General features: G+C 44.1%; 1 protein-coding gene across 1 annotated transcript in view; it reads left to right on the top strand.

Annotated features, from left to right (window-relative positions):
• The window catches only part of LOC139244148 (stearoyl-CoA desaturase 5-like), a 132,223-nt gene that overhangs the window by 98,438 nt on the left and 12,807 nt on the right, over positions 1 to 20,978 (top strand). Inside the window, exon 4 of the mRNA XM_070871003.1 lies at positions 8,670 to 8,902. Within this exon, the coding sequence (XP_070727104.1) occupies positions 8,670 to 8,902 (233 nt within the window). The remainder of the gene's footprint in view (positions 1 to 8,669; positions 8,903 to 20,978) is intronic.

The raw sequence follows: 20,978 nt of genomic DNA, 5'->3' as shown, positions 1-20,978 counted from the left end.
GTGGAATTCTCTACCACAGAAAGTTGTTGAGGCCAATTCACTAAATATATTCAAAAGGGAATTAGATGAAGTCCTTACTACTAGGGGGATCAAGGGGTATGGCGAGAAAGCAGGAAGGGAGTACTGAAGTTGCATGTTCAGCCATGAACTCATTGAATGGCGGTGCAGGCTAGAAGGGCCGAATGGCCTACTCCTGCACCTATTTTCTATGTTTCTATGTTTCTCTCAAGTATGGGCCTCGTGTGCTTTTATACGGTATAGTAAGGACATATCACCCTCCTTTCTTGAATAGTGGGGCTACATTTGCTGGAACTGTTCTAGAACCTAGGGAATTTTGGAAGATCACAACCAATGCATCCACTATCTCTGCAGCCACCTCTTTTAGAACTCTAGGTTGTAGGCCATCAGGATTGCTAATAACTCTGCAGAAAATGGATAGGAGAGCAGTAATTGCCAGGAGGTGTAGAGGTGTGGAATCTGATAGCAGTACCTTGACATGAGGTGTGCTGTGGTGCCCTCAGATAATAAACCTGATGGATAAGTTGCTTTACAATGAAGGGCAGTGCCAGCCTTCACACCAGCAGCCAGAATGTTCAATTTCCTTCTAATTAGTGTTAAAAAGTTAGCATGCAGGTACCGCAAGTAATTAGGAAGGCAAATGGAATGTTGACCTTTATTGTAAGGGGGATGGAGTATAAAAGTAGGGAAACCTCGCTACAACTGTACAGGGCGTTGGTGTACTGCATACAGTTTTGGTCTCCTTATTTAAGGAGGGTTATACTTGCATTGGTGGCAGTTCAGAGAAGGTTCCCAGGGTTGATTCCTGAGATGAAGGGGTTGTCTTATGAAGAAAGGTTGAGCAGGTTGGGTCTGCACTCATTGAAGATTTGAAGAATGAGAGGTGATCTTATTGAAACGTAAAAGATTCTGAGAGGGCTTGACAGGGTAGTTACAGAGAGGATGCTTCCCCTCATGCGGGAATCTAGAACTAGAGGGAATAATTTCAGAATAAGGAGCCGCCCATTTAAAACAGAAATGAGGAAATTCTTCTTTCTGAGGATTGTGAATCTTTGGAATTCTCTATCCCAGAGAGCTGTGGAGGCTGGGTCATTGAATATATTTAAGGCGGAGATAGACAGATTTTTGAACAATAAGGGAGTCAAGGGTTATGGGGAAGTGGAGTTGAGGCCAGGATCAGATCAGCCATGATCATATTGAATGGCGGAGCAGGCTAGAGGGGCTGAATGGCCTGCTCCTATTTCTTATGTTCTTATGTAGTGGTGCTTGGAACCCAAAACATCATCAAGTGAGAATCATAGAAATTATAGCACAGAAGGAGGTCATTCAGCCATCACACCCATACTGGTGATAGCTCTTCAACTGGAGATATTGGGGGTAATAGTAACTTTGGGGGATAGTGTAAAATGGGCGATGTTGAATTGGCCGCCAATTATATCTTCCTCCTGATTTTCTCTTTCATTCACTTCAATGGAAACGAAAATCTGGCATGGTGTATAATGGCCGGCTGATTAGACATCACCCATTTTATATCATTGGCCAAAGTTAAAATTGCCCCATCCACTTCAATTCTGTTTCACTGCGCTTTCCCCATCTATGATATATTAAACATCTTGCATCGGCATGCACTTCCTTTCTACAAAATCTTACTTCCAGTTGTCATGTTTTTATTACACTTTTGTGTCAACCTTTTTTTATTATAAATTCCAATGTCCAAGTCTGTTTCCTACTGTTATTTACTCACCAAATAATGGAAACAATATTTATTTACCTCGGAGATCTAGGAGTCAAATCCATGTTGAGCATATATTTTTGAGCAGGGGTTACCCTGCTAATTATATAAGTGAGACATATGTAAGAGAAAAGTGCCATGTTATTTGTTTACAAATTATTTCAAACGTAGTTGCCCACAATTAGAAATGTCAATGGTTTTCATAGTATGCACGTTGAACCACATTATCATAACCATCAAATCCTGTGCGCTGCAGCTGTCAGAGGCATTAAAAAACATGTCTAGTCTTCACATCTTGTATTTATTTCTTTTCCACCTTTTGAGACTTATTTACCTCGATGACCTAAATTACAAAAGTGTGATCCATAACACCAAGGTGTACAGTAAAAACTGTGCCTAGATTCTCATGCATTTTTAATGAAAAGCCAACTGACTTCCAAGTGAGTTGGTTATTTCAAGCCTGTAAGTTCTACTTGAATCACGTCCAAATACTGCATTTGCATCATATCTTTCACAGATAACTTGTTGCATGTGTGCAATTCTTAGCCTTGATAAATAGGTCCTACAGTTGACTTTGACAGTGCTGAACTGGGTTGTGGTGTTAAATAGGTAACACTAATGACATATGAATTGAAACCACAGACTCAAGAAGGAAGCTGTAAATGTGTCAATGGTTCACCTTTAGGCTCCCCAGTGGCCTAATGGTCAAGGTACTACCTGGTATAGGAATAGTTATACAAGCCAGAAGGCTCCAGTTTCGAATCTCGGTCTATTCTCAGTTTGGGCAGCAGTTTGGGATATTGGCATTGGCTTCAGTGCCCTTGATCTGGAGAATGGAAATATAACCAGCCAGGGTTCCTGCAGCTAATCATTTTCCAGTGACTGCTGGAAAGTGGATGTCTGAAGAAGATAGGATCAGGTTTGGGTATGATGCCCTCTATGGTAGAATAGCATGCCAACACTCACTACCGTATTCATATTTACAGTGGTGTGTAACCAGTTTAACCCTCTATTCTAATCTAAAGAAATATTCAAAAACTGCCTTAAATATAAAAGACAGACATTTGTTCTTTAGAATTTATAGCTTTTCCCCCAAAGTTTTGTCTTCTGTTTTTAACAGCCATACATTGGGAAGTTGAGTGTTGTGTCGATGGTGTGCCGTTAAACATAGAAACATAGAAAATAGAAGCAGGCGTAGGCCATTCGGCCCTTCGAGCCTGCATCACCATTCAATAAGATCATGGCTGATCATTCCCTCGGTACCCCTTTCCTGCTTTCTCTCCATACCTCTTGATCCCCTTAGCCATAAGGGCAATATCTAACTCCCTCTTGAATATATCCAATGAACTGGCATCAACAACTCTCTGCGGTAGGGAATTCCACAGGTTAACAACTCTCTGAGTGAAGAAGTTTCTCCTCATCTCAGTCCTAAATGGTCTACCTTATCCCAAGACTGTCCCCTGGTTCTGGACTTCGCTAACATCGGGAACATTCTACCCGCATCGAACCTGTCCCGTCCCGTCAGAATCTTATATGTTTCTAAGAGATCTCCTCTCATCCTTCTAAACTCCAATGTATAAAGGCCCAGTTGATCCAGTCTCTCCTCATATGTCAGTCCTGCCATTCTGGGAATCAGTCTGGTGAACCTTCTTTGCACTCCCTCAATAACAAGAACGTCCTTCCTCAGATTAGGAGACCAAAACTGAACACAATATTCCAGGTGAGGCCTCACCAAGGTCTTGTACAACTGCAGTAAGACCTCCCTGCTCCTATACTCAAACCCCCTAGCTATGAAGGCCAACATACCATTTGCCTTCTTCACCGCCTGCTGTACCTGTATGCCAACTTTCAATGGCTGATGAACCATGACCCCGAGGTCTCGTTGCATCTCCCCTTTTCCTAATCTGCTGCCATTCAGATAATATTCTGTCTTCGCGTTTTTGCCACCAAAGTGGATAACCTCACACTTATCCACATTATACTGCATCTGAGATGCATTTGCCCACTCACCTAACCTGTCCAAGTCACCTTGCAGCCTCCTATCATCCTCCTCACTGTTCACACTGCCACCCAGTTTAGTTCATCTGAAAACTTGGAGATATTACACTCAATTCCTTCATCCAAATCATTAATGTATATTGTAAAGAGCTGGGGTCCCAGCAATGAGCCCTGCGGCACTCCACTAGTCACTGCTTGCCGTTCTGAAAAGGACCCGTTTATCCCGACTCTCTGCTTCTTGTCTGCAAACCAGTTCTCTATCCACGTCAGTATATTACCTCCAATATCATGTGCTTTGATTTTGCACACAAATCTCTTGTGTGGGACCTTGTCAAAGGCCTTTTAAAAGTCCAGATACACCACATCCACTGGTTTTCCCTTGTCCACTTTACTAGTTACATCCTCAAAAAATTCCAGAAGATTTGTCAAGCATGATTTCCCCTTCATAAATCCATGCTGACTTGGACCGATCCTGTCACTGCTTTCCAAGTGCGTTGCTATTTCATCCTTAATAATTGATTCCAACATTTTTCCCACTACTGATGTCAGGCTAACCGGTCTATAATTACCCGCTTTCTCTCTCCCTCCCTTTTAAAAAGTGGTCTTACATTAGCTACCCTCCAGTCCATAGGAACTGATCCAGAGTCGGTAGACTGTTCGAAAATGATCCACTATTTCTAGGGCCACTTCCTTAAGGACTCTGGGATGCAGACTATCAGGCCCCGGGGATTTATTGGCCTTCAATCCCATCAATTTCCCGAACACAATTTCCCACCTAATAAGGATATACTTCAGTTCCTCCTTCTCACTAGACCCTCGGTCCCCTAGTACATCCAGAAGGTTATTTGTGTTTTCCTTCGTGAAGACAGAACCAAAGTATTTGTTTAATTGGACTGCCATTTCTTTGTTCCCCAATATAAATTCACCTGAATCCAACTGCAAGGGACCTACATTTGTCTTCACATATTTATAGAAGCTTTTGCAGTCAGTTTTTATGTTCCTGACAGGCTTCCTCTCGTACTCTATTTCCCCCCTCTTAACCCTTTGTCCTCCTCTGTTGAATTCTAAATTTCTCCCAGTCCTCAGGTTTGTTACTTTTTCTAGCCAATTTATATGCCTCTTCTTTGGATTTAACACCATCCCTAATTTCCCTTGTTAGCCATGGTTGAGCCACCTTCCCTGTTTTATTTTTACTCCAGACAGGGATGTACAATTGCTGAAGTTCATCCATGTGATCTTTAAATGTTTGCCATTACCTATCCACCGTCAACCCTTTAAGTATCATTTGCCAGTCTATTCTAGACAATTCACGCCTCAAACCATCGAAGTTACCTTTCCTTAAGTTCAGGACCCTAGTTTCTGAATTAACTATGTCACTCTCCATCTTAATAAAGAATTCTACCATGTTATGATCACTCTTCCCTAAGGGGCCTCGCGCAACAAGATTGCTAATTAGTCCTTTCTCATTACACATCACCCAGTATAGGATGGCCAGCTCCCTAGTTGGTTCCTCGACATATTGGTCTAGAAAACTATCCCTAATACACTCCAGGAAATTCTCCTCCACCGCATTGCTACCAATTTGGTTAGCCCAATCAATATGTAGATTAAAGTCACCCATGATAACTGCTGTACCTTTATTGCATGCATCCCTAAGTTCTTGTTTGATGCTGTCCCCAACCTTACTACTACTGTTTGGTGGTCTGTACACAACTCCCACTAGCGTTTTCTGACCCTTGGTATTGCATAGCTCCACCCATACCGATTCCACATCATCCAAGCTAATGTCCTTTCTTACTATTGCATTAATTTCCTCTTTAACCAGCAATGCCACCTACTTTTCCTTTCTGTCTGTCCTTCCTAAATGTTGAATACCCCTGGATGATAGTGAATGGGAAAGTGCACTGCCTAGTGTGGTGATAAAATATACAAACCAGGAAAATCCCAGAATTGATCCCTTGTCTGTGCCAAGTTAATTGATCTTAGCCAGGACCCACAATATCCCTTGTCATTGAATGGGAAGAATCAGCCAGGGTCCCCACCGCTGTCCTGTGATTTCTTGCTTGAAGTGCAGGTTGGGTCAGGCAGTAATGGGCTCAGCCATGATTTAATGTCCTGAACAGTAGCCATTCAGGCTGTGGAGCCATGGCCCAGCAAGTGTCACTGCCTTCACAGCAGGAAGAGTAAGGGGAACATAAGAAATAGGAGCAGGAGTAGGGAGAACACTAAGAAGTGAGGAGCAATTACAAGAAAAGGTATGTAGGAATGTTATGTCATGATGTGTGTATCGTCCCAGTACCTTAAATGTAATGTAAGTACTATGCCACACCACAGAGGGCGCTGCGGTGGGAAACCCTGGTAGTACCTGTAATAAGGACTATATAAGGGTGACCACCACACCTGGGAGGCACTCTGGAGCTGAATAATAAAGGACGAAGGTCACAGCAGTTAGACTTACACCAGACCGTGTGGAGTCAGTGATTTGTGTGCTACATACACCACATTGGCAACGAGGAAGCGGACGAACTCCACGCAACCATGGCTACTCTGGGCTCGCTAAAGGATTTTACCGTGGGTAATGATTGGGAGGCCTTTACGGAAAGGCTCGAGTACTACTTCACAGCAAACGGCCTGACGGAGAACACATACACAATGAGGGAGAAGCGTAAGGCGATATTGCTCTCCAGTTGTGGAGATGAGGTTTACTGTCTCGTCAGGAATTTGTTGGCACCTGGGAGCGCCAGGGACAAGTCATACAAGGAGCTGACTGAACTCATTCGTGACCAGTTGAAACCGAAGGAGAACATCCTCATGGCTAGATACAAGTTTTACCATCACTGCATACCTGAGGGCCAGGATGTCACAAAATATGCTGCTGACCTCAGGAGACTCACGGCGCCGTGTGATTTTGGGGCACACCTTGGCGAGGCTTTGCGGGATGTTTTCGTTACGGGGATTGGCCACGAGGGCCTCCTTCACAAGCTGTTAGCCACGGAACCCACAGTCACCCTGACAAAAGCCATCACCATCAGCCGGGCACATATGACTTCAACTTGCAGCACCAAGCAAATAATCCACACAGTCTCGAACCCAGCAGGCACTGTCCACAGGATAGCGCCCACCACGGACAAAACTGCAGAACGTGGCTCTGCCCGGGGCAGAGAGCACGGACCTCGGGATCCTGGAGCTCAGAGTCTGCCGAGGGGGGCTAATCAAGCAGCACCATGCTGGCGTTGTGGAGGAAGCCATGGGGCTCACCGGTGCAGGTTTGCGGAGTACACGTGCAATACCTGCCACGTTAAAGGCCACCTTCGGCGTATGTGTAAAATAAATCAGACTCACCATGTGGCTGAGGAGATGGGGGATGATCCACTGTTCAGCGAGGAGCAGGTAGAAGAAGATGAGGTGCTTGGACTGTATACGTGTACCGATGATTCGCCCCCAGTGATAAGTGAAGTAAAAGTCAACTGAATCCCAGTGAGTATGGAAGTGGACACGGGCTCGGGTCCGTCGTTGACAAACTGTGGATTAACCCAGCCGCACGACCCAAGCTGGTCCCGGTCACGGCGAAGCTGCGTACCTACACCAGGGAACTGATACCTGTTCTCGGCAGAGCGATTGGACAAGTGTGATGTTATGTAATGATGTGTGTATCATTGTCCTGCGTCCAGGTGGGGGGGGGGGGGGGAAGGTGATGTTATGTAATGATGTGTGTATCGTCCCAGTACCTTAAATATAATGTAAGTACTATGCCACACCACAGAGGGCGCTGCGGTGGGAAACCCTGGTAGTACCTGTAATAAGGACTATATAAGGGTGACCACCACACCTGGGAGGCACTCTGGAGCTGAACAATAAAGGACGAAGGTCACAGCAATTAGACTTACACCAGACCGTGTGGAGTCAGTGATTTGTGTGCTACATACACCATAGGAAAATCCTATAAGAACATATACTGTATGGTATACATATAATAAAAATACTCCAATGTATAATCATGTATACTTAATAGGCTGCAGAAAAATATTCCATGGGAAAATATACTGTAGATTATACAATGTAGCAAAGTAACACACTTCAGGCAGGAGAAGATGATTGATTCTCTAGCCTGTCTGTTCAATAATCCCCTTTCTTTCCTGTGAGATTGCTCTATTATTTGTAGCCACAAGCCCATTCAGATGCAAAGAACTTGTCTGCTTCCTTATTGAACCCTTTAAAGTTTATGTTTGACCACTTGAACTGGCAGTTTGTTCCTTGTGTTTATCATGTTTTTGCGAGGAAATTCACCAGGAATTTCCAGAGAGGGTTCTCCTAATCGGCCATTATAACTTTGGTGGAAGATTGGTGGAAACCTTGTTTACGGATCCATCTGGGGTTTATGCCAAAGTTACGAGGACCAATCCGGAGAAACCCTCGAAGAAATTCATGGCATTTCTGTTTGAATTGTATTATTCACTGTTCACATTATTTATTATTTAGTTTACCATGACTTGACTCCATGCCCACTGGTTATGGATCATTGTATACATTAGATAAACTTATTATAAGCTTTCATAATGTTAAAATATCCATCAATATCCCAAAAAATCCCAGGATACACAATTGCCCTTCATATTTTGGTGCAGAAAGATCTGGTATTAACCTCCACTAACATAATATCCCTTTTGATGTAGGGTAACCAAAACTGACATGTATATTGTAGATAATTCTTGTAGATTCCAGAAGAACCATTTGGTATTGATTAAAACTGGTTTCTGTCAGTTCAAAGAAAGGGGAATTAATGCTCTTTAGCCAGCCATTGAAAGGTGTACCTGAGTGTTTGCAGTTTTATTATTTGTTTTTATCTTGGACACATGTACTGATTATCTTTGAAGAGAATTGTGCTGATTTGTGTCTAAATAAGATTTGCTCTCTTTTGTAGGTACTACAAGACCTCCGTTTTAATCATGTGTTTCTTAATGCCAACTTTTATCCCCTGGTACTTCTGGGGGGAGAGTCTGTGGAACTCATACTTTCTGGCTTCCATCCTTCGATACACCGTATCTCTGAATGTCACGTGGTTGGTGAACAGCGCTGCTCACATGTACGGAAACAGACCCTACGACAAGCACATCAGCCCCAGAGAAAACCGATTGGTTACTTTCGGAGCAATTGGTGAGTAGGAAGCCAGTCCAAGCTGTTAAGTTATTCTGTGAACTTGGATGTGTTCTTAAACTTACGATATTTGATCGCAGTCGGGGACTGACTGGGGCTCAGGGATACGGCTCATTTCACATTGACCCCAGCATTTTAGTGATAGAATTGAACCTTGTTTTCCTCTTTCCTTTATGCCTCCTCAAGACAATAGCTCCAATTTTGTGAGGATTCATGCAGCTGGCAGGGTCTCGCCTGCAGGGGTGGAGGTTATAGAATCAGGCACTTGAGGGGCCAGCTAATGCAGGTGCAACATTGTCAGAGGTGTTTTGGCCACAGTTATCAGTACCTTGTGACCTGCACTTGGACATGTCAGAGGAGACCTATCTTCACCACCTCTGCTTCACGAAACAGGCAGCCCAGAGAGTTGTGCTGCCTGCTGCACAATCGCCTGCAGGCAATATCTGGGTGAGGGATGTGTGTTTTCATAGAGGGTGATGGTTATACCACAATGTGAAACTCTGACATAACCAGATCGTTCCAGGAGACACCTGCCACACTAGACAGTCTGGAGTACACACATTTTTCAGGGAAGTGACAACTGCTTTGTTTGTAATGGGCAACACTTTCCATCACCTTTGCTGTGAAAATGAGGCATCAGGTGAACAGGGCATACGTTTTCTCCTAGTGGCAGGGTTTTTTTTGAGTACAAAGGGCCCCGCTTGGTACCCAGGTGGGCATCGGGGCTCTTCATATGATCTCTATGGCCTTCATGAATAGGACATTTTTGCATTGATTCAGGTGGTAACTCACCACAGAAACATCACAGAATTACATGGAAGTTACAACACAGAAACAGACTAGTCCAACTAGTCCATAGTTCTAATCACATTTCCTCACACTTTTCCCATTTCCCTTTACCCCCATTTCCTTCATCCACACATTCAATCTATCTTGAATGTTGACATAGTTTCTATTTCATCTACAAATTTTGGAAGTGAATTCACAACCTCGCAAGTCTCTGCGTAAAGAAATTTCTCCTGCTCTCTGCTATAAGTCTCTTGCATTTAATTTCCTGTCTATGACCCCTCAATCTAAACCCCTCAACTACTGGAAACTGTCTACTTCCATCTACTGCTTCACAATTTTAAACACTTCTATTATATTGCTCAGCAATCTGAATTACTCTGAGGACAAAAGACACAATTTTTCAAGTCTTTCTCCGTATTTGTGTTTTGTCACACGAGGCAGCATCCTAGTGAATTTGTGTTGTACCCTTTCTGAAGCTTCAATATCCTTCTGATAGTGTGGATGAACCCAATACATCACGCAGAGGCCTTGTTAAGGTTTTATTTAGGGTTACTATTAGCTCTTGGCATTTATATTCTATACCTCTTGTAATAAAACATTGGGGGTAATTTTATGGTGACCTGCCTAGCGGGAAGCTGACGGTTACAGATCGGCTGCTCATTTTACATCCCACCCGATTATACTGTCCATTTGCTTCAGTGGAAAGTAAAACCATGCAGTGTGAAATGGGCAGTCAGTCTGATCCTGTCAGTTTCCCACTAGGCAGTTAGGTTAAAATTAAACACCTAAAGTTCTATTGGATTTTTTAAAATGGCTTTATCAACCTGAGGTGTTAACCTTTAATGTCCCGTGAACCTGCACCTACAAATCCTGCTGCTCTTCCACAGCACCATTCCAATACTAACATTGAATTCCATCAGTCACTTTTCAGCTCGCTACCCCCATCTTATCAATGTTTCTTTGCAATTTCCTTTGGTCTTCTAAAAAATTAACGATACCTCCTATTTTTGTATCATTTGCAAATTTCGACGCCACTTTTAATATATACAGTGACGAGAAGTAGCCTCAGATCAGAACCTGGTGGAACTTCATGACCACTTCCAACCATTCTGAAAAACTGCCTTTAACTTTTAATCCAGTTTACCAGCCTCCTCCTAATATCGTACACCTTAATCTTTTCTAATAATCTCCCATTTATAGGAGATTTTTTAAGAGGAGATTAAGGACTATGGAATTAGGAAGAGGATAGTTAACCTTGTCTAAGGCATTCTGACAATCCATGCACATTATATCCACTGCATTTCCCCCCCATCAGCCATGTCTGTTACCACCATAAAGAATGCTGAGGTTTGTCAATTACAAACATCCCTTTGTAAAGGTTAGTATGCAGGTACAGCAAGTGATCAGGAAGACCAATGGAATCTTGGCCTTTATTGCAAAGCGATGGAATATAAAAGCAGAAAAGTCACTACAGTTATACAAGGTATTGGTGAGGCCACACCTAGAATACTGGGTACAGTTTTGGTTTCCATATTCAAGAAAGGATATACTTGCTTTGGAGGCAGTTCAGAGAAGGTTCACTAGGTTGATTCCGGAGATGAGGGGGTTGACTTATGAGGAAAGGTTGAGTGGATTGGATTTCTATTCATTGGAATTCAGAAGAATGAGCGGTGATCTTATGGAAACGTATAATATTATGAGGGAGCTTGACAAGGTGGATGCAGAGAGGATGTTTCCACTGATGGGGGAGACTAGAACTAGAGGGCATGATCTTAGAATAAGGGGCCGCCCATTTAAAACTGAGATGAGGAGAAATTTCTTCTCTCAGAGGGTTGTAAATCTGTAAAATTCACTGCCTCAGAGATCTGTGGAAGCTGGGTCATTGAATAAATTTAAGACTGAGATAGACAGTTTCTTAACCGATAAGGGAATAAGGGGTTATGGGAAGCGAGCAGGGAAGTGGAGCTGAGTCCATGATCAGATCAGCCATGATCGTATTAAATGGCGTAGCAGGCTCGAGGGGCTGTATGGCCTACTCCTGCTCCTATTTCTTATGTTCTTATGTAATCTGTACTCGCTACTGCTAACTATTTTCTCTTTATCTAGATAAGTGGTAATTTCATCCTTTAATTAAGGATTATAAAATTTTTACCATCACAGTTTTTAAGCTAGCTGGTCCAAAATTACTTAAATTAACTCTGTCCCCCTCTGGCCACTCTCCAATTCTCTGGGACATGCCCACAATCAATGGTGCCCTGAAATATATGCCGGTAATTTCCTTGGGGATTCTCCCAGTCAGTTGCCATAACATTCAGCGGACGAACAGCAGCAACCCCAAATACACGTCTATCCAGGGTTTCTGCTAAAGTTGCAGCAGTTGATGGGGAGAAACCCAGAGGATTAACCTGGCAATAATTTCTGAGGCCTCATTACTTCAAGATTGAGCTCCTCTCTGATATCTTTGGTCATAATTTTCCCCTAAAAGAACATGTGGGTTTGGAGAATGTGGGCAGTTAAAGTTTTACAAATGGTATTCCGGACCTGATCCCGCCTCCAACCCGCCCACTTCCGGTTTTACCGGAGGCAGGTCCCAGGGGCAGGGACACGCGACCAATCCACTGCCGTGGGCATTACCTCAACTTAAATATCGTAATAAGGCTGGAAGCCTTTTTTTCCCCATCGTTTTGTGTTTAACTGCCTGTGGACTGGTTTCTCACAATTTGTGAAACAAAGGTGGGTCTGCTGCATCCAGGAGCAAGTGGCTATATACCTACCTGCTGCATCCAGGGTCCGGATCATACCTGTCCCTCGTGATCGAAGACCCCCTCATGAGGCCTCTGATCGCCTGCCCAGGCCTACCCCGCCCCACCGTAGCCAGCCTCTCAATCTGGCTGGCTACAGGCGGGAATCTGAGGCCTTGCATTCAAATTGGGCCCTGCCGCTAAAGTCACTACTAAGTACTTACTAAATACAGCCATCAATTGTTGATCATCATCTACAAATTGACAATCCTCTCCTCCTCAGCGTCCCACCTGATTTTTAATCAATTCTCCTCAACTCATCCGCTGCTGAAGCTCTCATTCATGCCTTTCTTACCTCTAGACTTGAGTATTCCAACCCACTCGTGGCTGGCATCCCACATTCTACTCTACGTAAACTGGAGATGATCCAAAATTCGGCTGTAATCTCCTCCAACCCCGAACCAAGTTGCCGAGCTTGGAACTCGCGTCTGCCACTGGGGCTTTTAGGTTATCTATTGAAAATCAGTGACTATACTAAAGGGGCCTCCAAGAGACTGGGGCAGAGAGAGAAAGACTGGAGCAAGAGTGAGAGAGGAGGGCAGAGAGAAAGCAAAAGAGAGGGGCGTGAGAGAGGGGACAGAGAGGGACTGGGAGTGATGGGGGAAGGTCAGGAACTTGGGCAGGGGGGAGAATGTTAGAAACTTTGGGGGGGGGAGAGGTCAGAAACTTGGACTGTGGGGGAAGGAAGGTCAGGCACTTGGGCGGTGGGGGTTAGGGGCAGGAACTTGTTTGGTGGGTGCAATGTATTTGCTTTATGAGTTTTTGCTTAAGAATTCATAGCGACACATTGCTATTAAGAACTAGTTGGTTTATTATCAAAGATTTAACATCACACTACACATTACAAGTTCATCCATTAGGCTCATAACTGCACACCTCATTGAGGATGATCTAGACCCAACTGACTGGGATTTTATTGCGTCTTGTGAACATCACGTGACTGGCTAAGCCACTCACAATGCAACAGCTCTACAGCTATTTTAAAACATAACTTTAAATCAAGTGCCCCCTTTTGGTGAGGGCATTAGAACCCACAAATTAACTGGGAACTTTGCCAATCAAATTAAAATTCCATTCCCGGGGGTGATGATGCACTCCAGTCTCTCCGGTGCCCATTTCTCGAGGAAGGCCGTGAGTGTACCGGTAGCCACTGCGTGCTCCATCTCCAGGGAGACCCTGGCGCGATCGTAGCCACGGAAGAGAGGCAGGCAGTCGGGCTGAACGACCTCTTCGACCGCCCACTACCTGGACCGCTTAATGGCCACCTTGGCCAGGTCCAGGAGCAGTCCTCCGACCTGCCCACTCCCCTTCGCTCCGAGTGCCCAAAGATCAGGAGCTTGGGACTGAAGTGCAGCCAAAAATTGAGAAACAGCCCCTTCAAATATTAGAAGAGGTCCTGCAACCTCACACACTGTACATACATATGGAATACGGACTCCTCCAGACCACAGAAATTGCAGGCGGCCTGGGAGTCTGTGACCCGACTAAAAAACTTATTGCACGGGACTGCCCTGTGCAACACCCTCCAGGCCAAGTCCCCAATAAATAAAGGGAGGATTCCCGCGTAGAGAGCACTCCATTTGGGGACCCTTGCCTCCTCTGGATGGCAAGATGGTGCACTATGGCATGACCGGACAGCAGATGAGGATGGAAAAATGGAGGACATGCAAGAGCAGCCCATACAGGAATCCCCTCCGCGCAGAACTGAAAGGCACGGAGGGGATTTCCCAGAGGAGGCTCAAGTTGTGAGGCGCCGGCTCCTGAGGGAGTTTTCAGGGCTTGGCGCCGATGAGGAAGCAACAGCTCTACAACTATTTTCGTAAAGCTATAAATCAAGTTCCCCGCGCCGTTTTCGGGGACTAGCGAATTTAGCCCCTTATAAATCTAACACATCAGTCCCATGGAGCAGTTACACCACAGGAGAATCACTTCATCCTGTGTGTGTCTCCCTTGGATCTTCTCCATTAAAGTGGATAAATATAGGGATCTCCCTAGATTAGTAAGTTTAATTGGTGGGGACCAATGGCAGAATAAGTTTTAAAAATTTGTTCTGGGATGTGGGCGTCGCTGGCAAGGCCAGCATTTATTGCCCATCCCTAATTGCCCTTGAGAAGGTGGTGGTGAGCCACCTTCTTGAACCATTGAAGTTGAAGTCCTTGTGGTGAAAGTACTCCCACAGTGATTCTTATTATTGTTTCTTGTAGCAGTTTGTTACAACTGAGAGACTTGCCAGGCCATTTCAGAGGGCAGTTACGAGTCAACCACATTACTGTGTGTCTGGAGTCACATATAGGCCAGACCCGATAAGGATGGCAGATTTCCTTCCCTAAAGGACATTAGTGAACCAGATGGGTTTTTACGACAATCAGTTTCATGGTCACCATTACTGACACTAGCTTTTTATTCCAGATTTATTTAATTAACTGAATTTAAATTCACAAATTTGAACTCACACCTCTGCCCATATTTTGTTCCCTTTCCTCCCCTTTTTTTTACAAAAACCCATGCCCCTTTTTATTTATATATTTTTTCTCTCTTTCCCATGGCAGCTGGTAATTTGTCCGCCATTCACACCCCATCTCGACTCATCTATTGTTTCCTAACTTGTGCCATTGCCATCTTAATTTGGCCCATCATCCCTTTTGTCTCTCAAATCTCTCCTGCCTTCCACCCTATTACAGACTTTCCCTTTTCTTCTTTCCTCCCCTCCCCATTTCAGGGCCTCTTGCACTTCCTTAAAAATTGGTTACATTTCAAACTTTCGCCAGTTCTGACGAAGGGTCATCGACCTGAAACGTTAACTCTGTTTCTCTCCACTGATGCTGCCTGACCTGCTGAGATTTCCAGCAGTTTCTGTTTTTATTTCAGATTCCAGCGTCCGCAGTATTTTGCTTTTGTTTCTGGTTTATTAGTCTAGACCTCGGGATTACTAGTCCCGTAACTTTACAACTATGCTACCGTTCCTGTTATGTACTTGATGCTCATTGTATTTGGCCCTATAAAAAAGGACTATTATAGGGATGAAAACATACTTTCTTGTATCTCCCTACAGCAATAGAAATTCTTGACTAGCCACGGATGTGGCTATGGTGACACCATTTTAGCCATGTGCACTAATTTTAGTAGAAAGCAACATACATACACTTACACAATACAGGTAAATGTACTTCACATGTATCTTTATTTAACAAACATGTACCACCGTTCAGTAACTAAGAAAGTAAAGCACTCACAACAGTCAAAAAACACTCGCATGTTCTACTTTTCATCTTACTATTTTACCAACAAATTCACAAAATGGTTAAAGTACACTGGGGTAATCAGGTCTTCCTGATTCGTGTGTTAAATGGAAGTGAATTGGAGAAAGAAAAACACTTGCATTACAGTTTGATGCTGCAGCTGCTACCATTAACACACACATACAACACAAAAGCCAATTTGGCTTCTGATGCCCAAACTTTTCATTTACACTGGCATTAAAGAAGCCAGCTTGATGGGCTGAGTGGCCGTTCCATGATTTCTTATGATTTTATTCTGGGTTCGATGCAGTTTATTTACTTGCATCAACAGCTTTTAGTGCAGATACATTCAAGTAATGATGTAGATTTTTAACAAAGACCTTATCTTGAGTTTTTTTGCTGCTTGCTGCTGTGTCACATTTAAAAAGAAACGGCCAATTTTTACATTAAGAAAAATGCAGATTACAGCATATTCAGAATTAACTGTGATTTTTACAGCATATTCAGAATTAACTGTGATTTATAGGTAATCAAATAAATAATTATATTGGGCACCATTAACAGATTACCAATTATAATGGGGAATAATGAAATGGCAGAGAAATGAAACAAGTACTTCGTGTCCGTCTTCATGGAAGAAAATGCAAAAAACTTGCCGGAAATAGTGGAGAACCAAGGGTCCAGCGAGAATGAGGAACTGAAAGAAATTAGTGTTAGTGGGAAAATGGGACTGAAAACCGATAAATTCTCTGGACCTGATGGCCTATAGCCAAGGGTTTTGAAAGAGGTGGCTATAGAAATAGTGGATGCATTGGTTGTCATCTTCCAAAATTCCATAGATTCTAGAACGGTTCCCATGGATTGGAAGGTAGCAAATGTAACCCCACTATTTAAGAAAGGAGGGAGAAAGAAAACCGGGGAACTACAGACGAGATAGCCTGACATCAGTAGCAGAAAAAATGTTAAAATCTATTATTAAGGACATGGTAACAGGATACTTAGAAAATAATAATAGGATTGGGCAGAGTCAACATGGATTTATGAAAGGGAAATCATGTTTGACAAATCTGTTAGAGATTTTTGAGGTTGTAACTAGCAGAATAGATAAAGGGGAACCAGTAGATGTGGTGTATTTGGATTTTCAGAATGTATTCGATCAGGTGCCACACAAAAAGTTACTAAACAAAATTAATAAGACTAGTTCAACGAGAATGACCTGGAGATCCAGGAGTTAATAAGCTGCAAGCGCAAGGCATTCTTGAATTGAAAACAGCAAGGCAACTCGAGTCCAAGAACGCAGATCTACAGACGTCTGAAGGCCGAGGTCCAACAAAAATTTCACAAAATAAGGAACAGATGGTGGGTTGAGAAAGCGCAGGAGATCCAGCAACTAGCCGACAACCACGACGTGCGTAGATTCTTCAGTGCAGTAAAGACCACCTACGGACCAAGTACCCAAGGTCCTACCCTATTGCGGGCCAAGAACGGAGAGGTACTCATCAAGGACAGAGAGGGAGTCAGTGCCTGCTGGAAGGAGCACTTTGAAGATCTCCTTAACCAAGACTCTGTCTTCGACGTGAGTGTACTCGACTCCATCCCACAGCATGCTATGCGGCACCATCTCAGTATAACCCCAACCCTACATGAAGTTGAAAAGGCCATTCAACAACTGAGGAGCAACAAGGCCTCAGGAGCAGATAGAATCCGCTGAAGCATTAAAATATGATGGAGAAGCACTATTGGCACGAATACATGAGGTCATTTCTCTTATTTGGAAGGAGGAAAGCATGCCAGGGGATCTCAGAGACGCCGTAATCGTGACCATCTTCAAGAAAAGGGAAAAATCCAATTGCGGTCATTACAGACGAGTTTCCCTGCTGTCTAACACAGGGAAAGTTATTGCAAGAATCCTCCTCAACCATCTTCTCCCTCTGGCGGAAGAGCTCCTCTCAGTCACAATGCAGATTCCGCCCACGAAGAGGCACAACGGACATGATCTTCACCGCTCGACAAATTCAAGAGAAATGCAGAGAACAACACCGGCCCTTGTACATGGCCGCCTTTGATCTCACAAAGGCTTTTGACATTTACAACTATGAGGGAATATGGAGTGTACTCTTCAAATTCGACTATCCTCAAATATTTGTCACCATCCCCCGTTTGCTTCATGAAAGCATGCAAGCCGTGATCCTGACCAATATATCCACCACAGACCCAACTTATGTACGAACCGGGGTGAAGCAAGGCTGTGTCATTGCACCAATGCTCTTCTCGATCTTCCTTGCTGCAATGCTACATCTCACCATCAGCAAGCTTCCCACTGGAGTGGAGATAATCTATAGAACAAACAGGAAACTGTTCAACCTCCATCAGACCAGATCCAAGGTCGAATTACAATATGCAGATGACGTTTGCGCTCACTTGGAGGACGAACTCCAAACCATCGTCGACACATTCAGCATAGCGTATGAGAGCATGGGCCTTGCAGTAAACATCCGTATAACAAAGGTGCTCTATCAACCTGCCTCCGCCACACAGCACTGTCCTCCGATTATCAAAATCCATGATGAGGCCATGGACAATGTGGACCATTTTCCATACCTCGGGAGCCTACTATCAACAAGGGCAGACATCACTGAAGAGGTCCAACACCGCCTTCAGTGTGCCACCGCAGCCTTTGGTCGCCTAACGAATAGAGTATTTGAAAACCAGAACCTAAAACTGGCACAAAGCTCATGGTGTACAGAGCAGTAGTGATACCTGACCTCATATATGCTTCTGAGACATGGACTATATACAGCAGGCACATCAAAGCACTGAGAAGTACCATCAACGCTGCCTCTGGAAGATTCTTCAAATCCATTGGCAGGATAGGCGTACCAACATCAATGTTCCCGCGCAGGCCAACATCCTCAGCATCGAAGCATTGACAATGCTCGATCAGCTCCGTTGGATGGATCACATTGTCTGTATGTCCGATACGAGACTCCCAAAGCAAGTGCTCCACTCGGAGCTCCGACACAACAAACGAGCCCCAGGTGGGTAGAGGAAATGCTTCAAGGACACCCGCAAGGCCTCCTTGAAGAAGTTAAACATCCCCACCGACGCCTGGGAATCACTGGCGCAAGATCGTTCATAATGGAAGAGAATAATCCGTGAAGGTAGTGCAGGGGTCCCCTGCAGTCATCCCCCTGCAAAGCAGATACACCACTTTGGGTACTATTGAGGGGGATGACTCATCAGGGGAGGGCAGCAGCAGCCAAGTTCATGACACCGTGGGTGGCTCTGCTGCACAGGAGGGCAGGAAAACGAGTGGGAGAGCTATAGTGATAGGGGATTCGATTGTAATGGGAATAGATAGCCGTTTCTGCGGCCGCAACCGAGACTCCAGGATGGTATGTTGCCTCCCTGGTGCAAGGGTCAAGGATGTCTTGGAGCGGGTGCAGGACATTCTGAAAAGGGAGGGTGAACAGCCAGTTGTCGTGGTGCACATAGGTACCAACGATATAGATAAAAAACCGGATGAGGTCCTATGAGACGAATTTAGGGAGCTAGGAGCTAAATTAAAAAGAATTACCTCAAAAGTAGTAATCTCAGGCTTGCTACCAGTGCCACATGCTAGTCAGAGTAGGAATCGCAGAATAGCCCAGATGAATACGTGGCTTGAGGAGTGGTGCAAAAGGGAGGGATTCAAATTCCTGGACATTGGAACCGGTTCTGGGGGAGGTGGGACCAGTACAAACCGGACGATCTGCACCTGGGCAGGACTGGAACCAATGTCCTAGGGGGAATGTTTGCTAATGCTGTTGGGGAGGAGTTAAACTAACATGGCAGAGGGATGGGAACCTATGCAGGGAGACAGAGTGAAATAAAATGAAGGCAGAAGCAAAAGATAGAAAGGAGAATAGTAAAAGTGGAAGGCAGATAAACCCAAGGCAAGAAACAAAAAGGGTCATATTACAGCAAAATTCTAAAGGGGCAAAGTGTGTTAAAAAGACAAGCCTGAAGGCTCTGTGCCTCAATGCGAGGAGTATTCGGAATAAGGTGGACGAATTAACTGTGCAGACAGCAGTTAACGGATATGATGTAATTGGCATCACGCAGACATGTTCCAGGGTGACCAAGGCTGGGAACTCAACATCCAGGGGTATTCAACATTTAGGAAGGATAGGCAGAGAAGAAAAGGAGGCGGGGTGGCGTTGCTGGTTAAAGAGGAAATTCATGCAATAGTAAGGAGGGACATTAGCCTGGTTGATGTGGAATTGGTATGGGTGGAGCTGCGGAATACCAAAGGGCAGAAAACGCTAGTGGGAGTTGTGAACAGACCACCAAACAGTAGTAGTGAGGCTGGGGACAGCATCAAACAAGAAATAAGGGATATGTGCAATAAAGGTACAGCAGTTATCATGGGCGACTTTAATTTACATATTGATTGGGCTAACCAAACTGGTAGCAATGCAGTGGAGGAGGATTTCCTGGAGTGTATTAGGGATGGTTTTCGAGACAAATATGTCGAGGAACCAACCAGGGAGCTGGCCATCCTAGACTGGGTGATGTGTAATGAGAAAGGACTAATTAGCAATCTTGTTGTGCGAGGCTCCTTGGGGAAGACTGAGCATAATATGGTAGAATTCTTTATTAAGATGGAGAGTGACACAGTTAATTCGGAAACTAGGGTCCTGAAATTAAGGAAAGGTAACTTCGATGGTTTGAGGCGTGAATTGTCTAGAATAGACTGGCAAATGATACTTAAAGGGTTGACGGTGGATAAGCAATGACAAACATTTAAAGATCACATGGATGAACTTCAGCAATTGTACATCCCTGTCTGGAGTAAAAATAAAATGGGGAAGCTGGCTCAACCGTGGCTAACAAGGAAAATTAAGGATAGTTTTAAAACCAAGGAAGAGGCATAGAAATTGGCTAGAAAAAGTAACAAACCTGAGGACTGGGAGAAATTTAGAATTCAACAGAGGAGGACCAAGGGTTTAATTAAGAGGGCGAAAATAGAGTACGAGAGGAAGCTTGCAAGGAACATAAAAACTGATTGCAAAAGCTTCTATAAATATGTGAAGAGAAAAAGATTAGTGAAGACAAATGTAGGTCCCTTGCAGTCGGATTCAGGTGAATTTATAATGGGGAACAAAGAAATGGCAGACCAATTGAACAAATATTTCGGTTCTGTCTTCACGAAGGAAGACACAAATAACCTTCCGAATGTACTAGGGGACAGTAAGTCTAGTGAGA

This window comes from Pristiophorus japonicus, chromosome 2 (genome assembly GCF_044704955.1).
Source record: "Pristiophorus japonicus isolate sPriJap1 chromosome 2, sPriJap1.hap1, whole genome shotgun sequence".
NCBI classification, from domain to species: domain Eukaryota; kingdom Metazoa; phylum Chordata; class Chondrichthyes; family Pristiophoridae; genus Pristiophorus; species Pristiophorus japonicus.
Note: the sequence above shows the minus strand (reverse complement) of the source record. Positions and strands in the feature narration are given on the sequence as shown.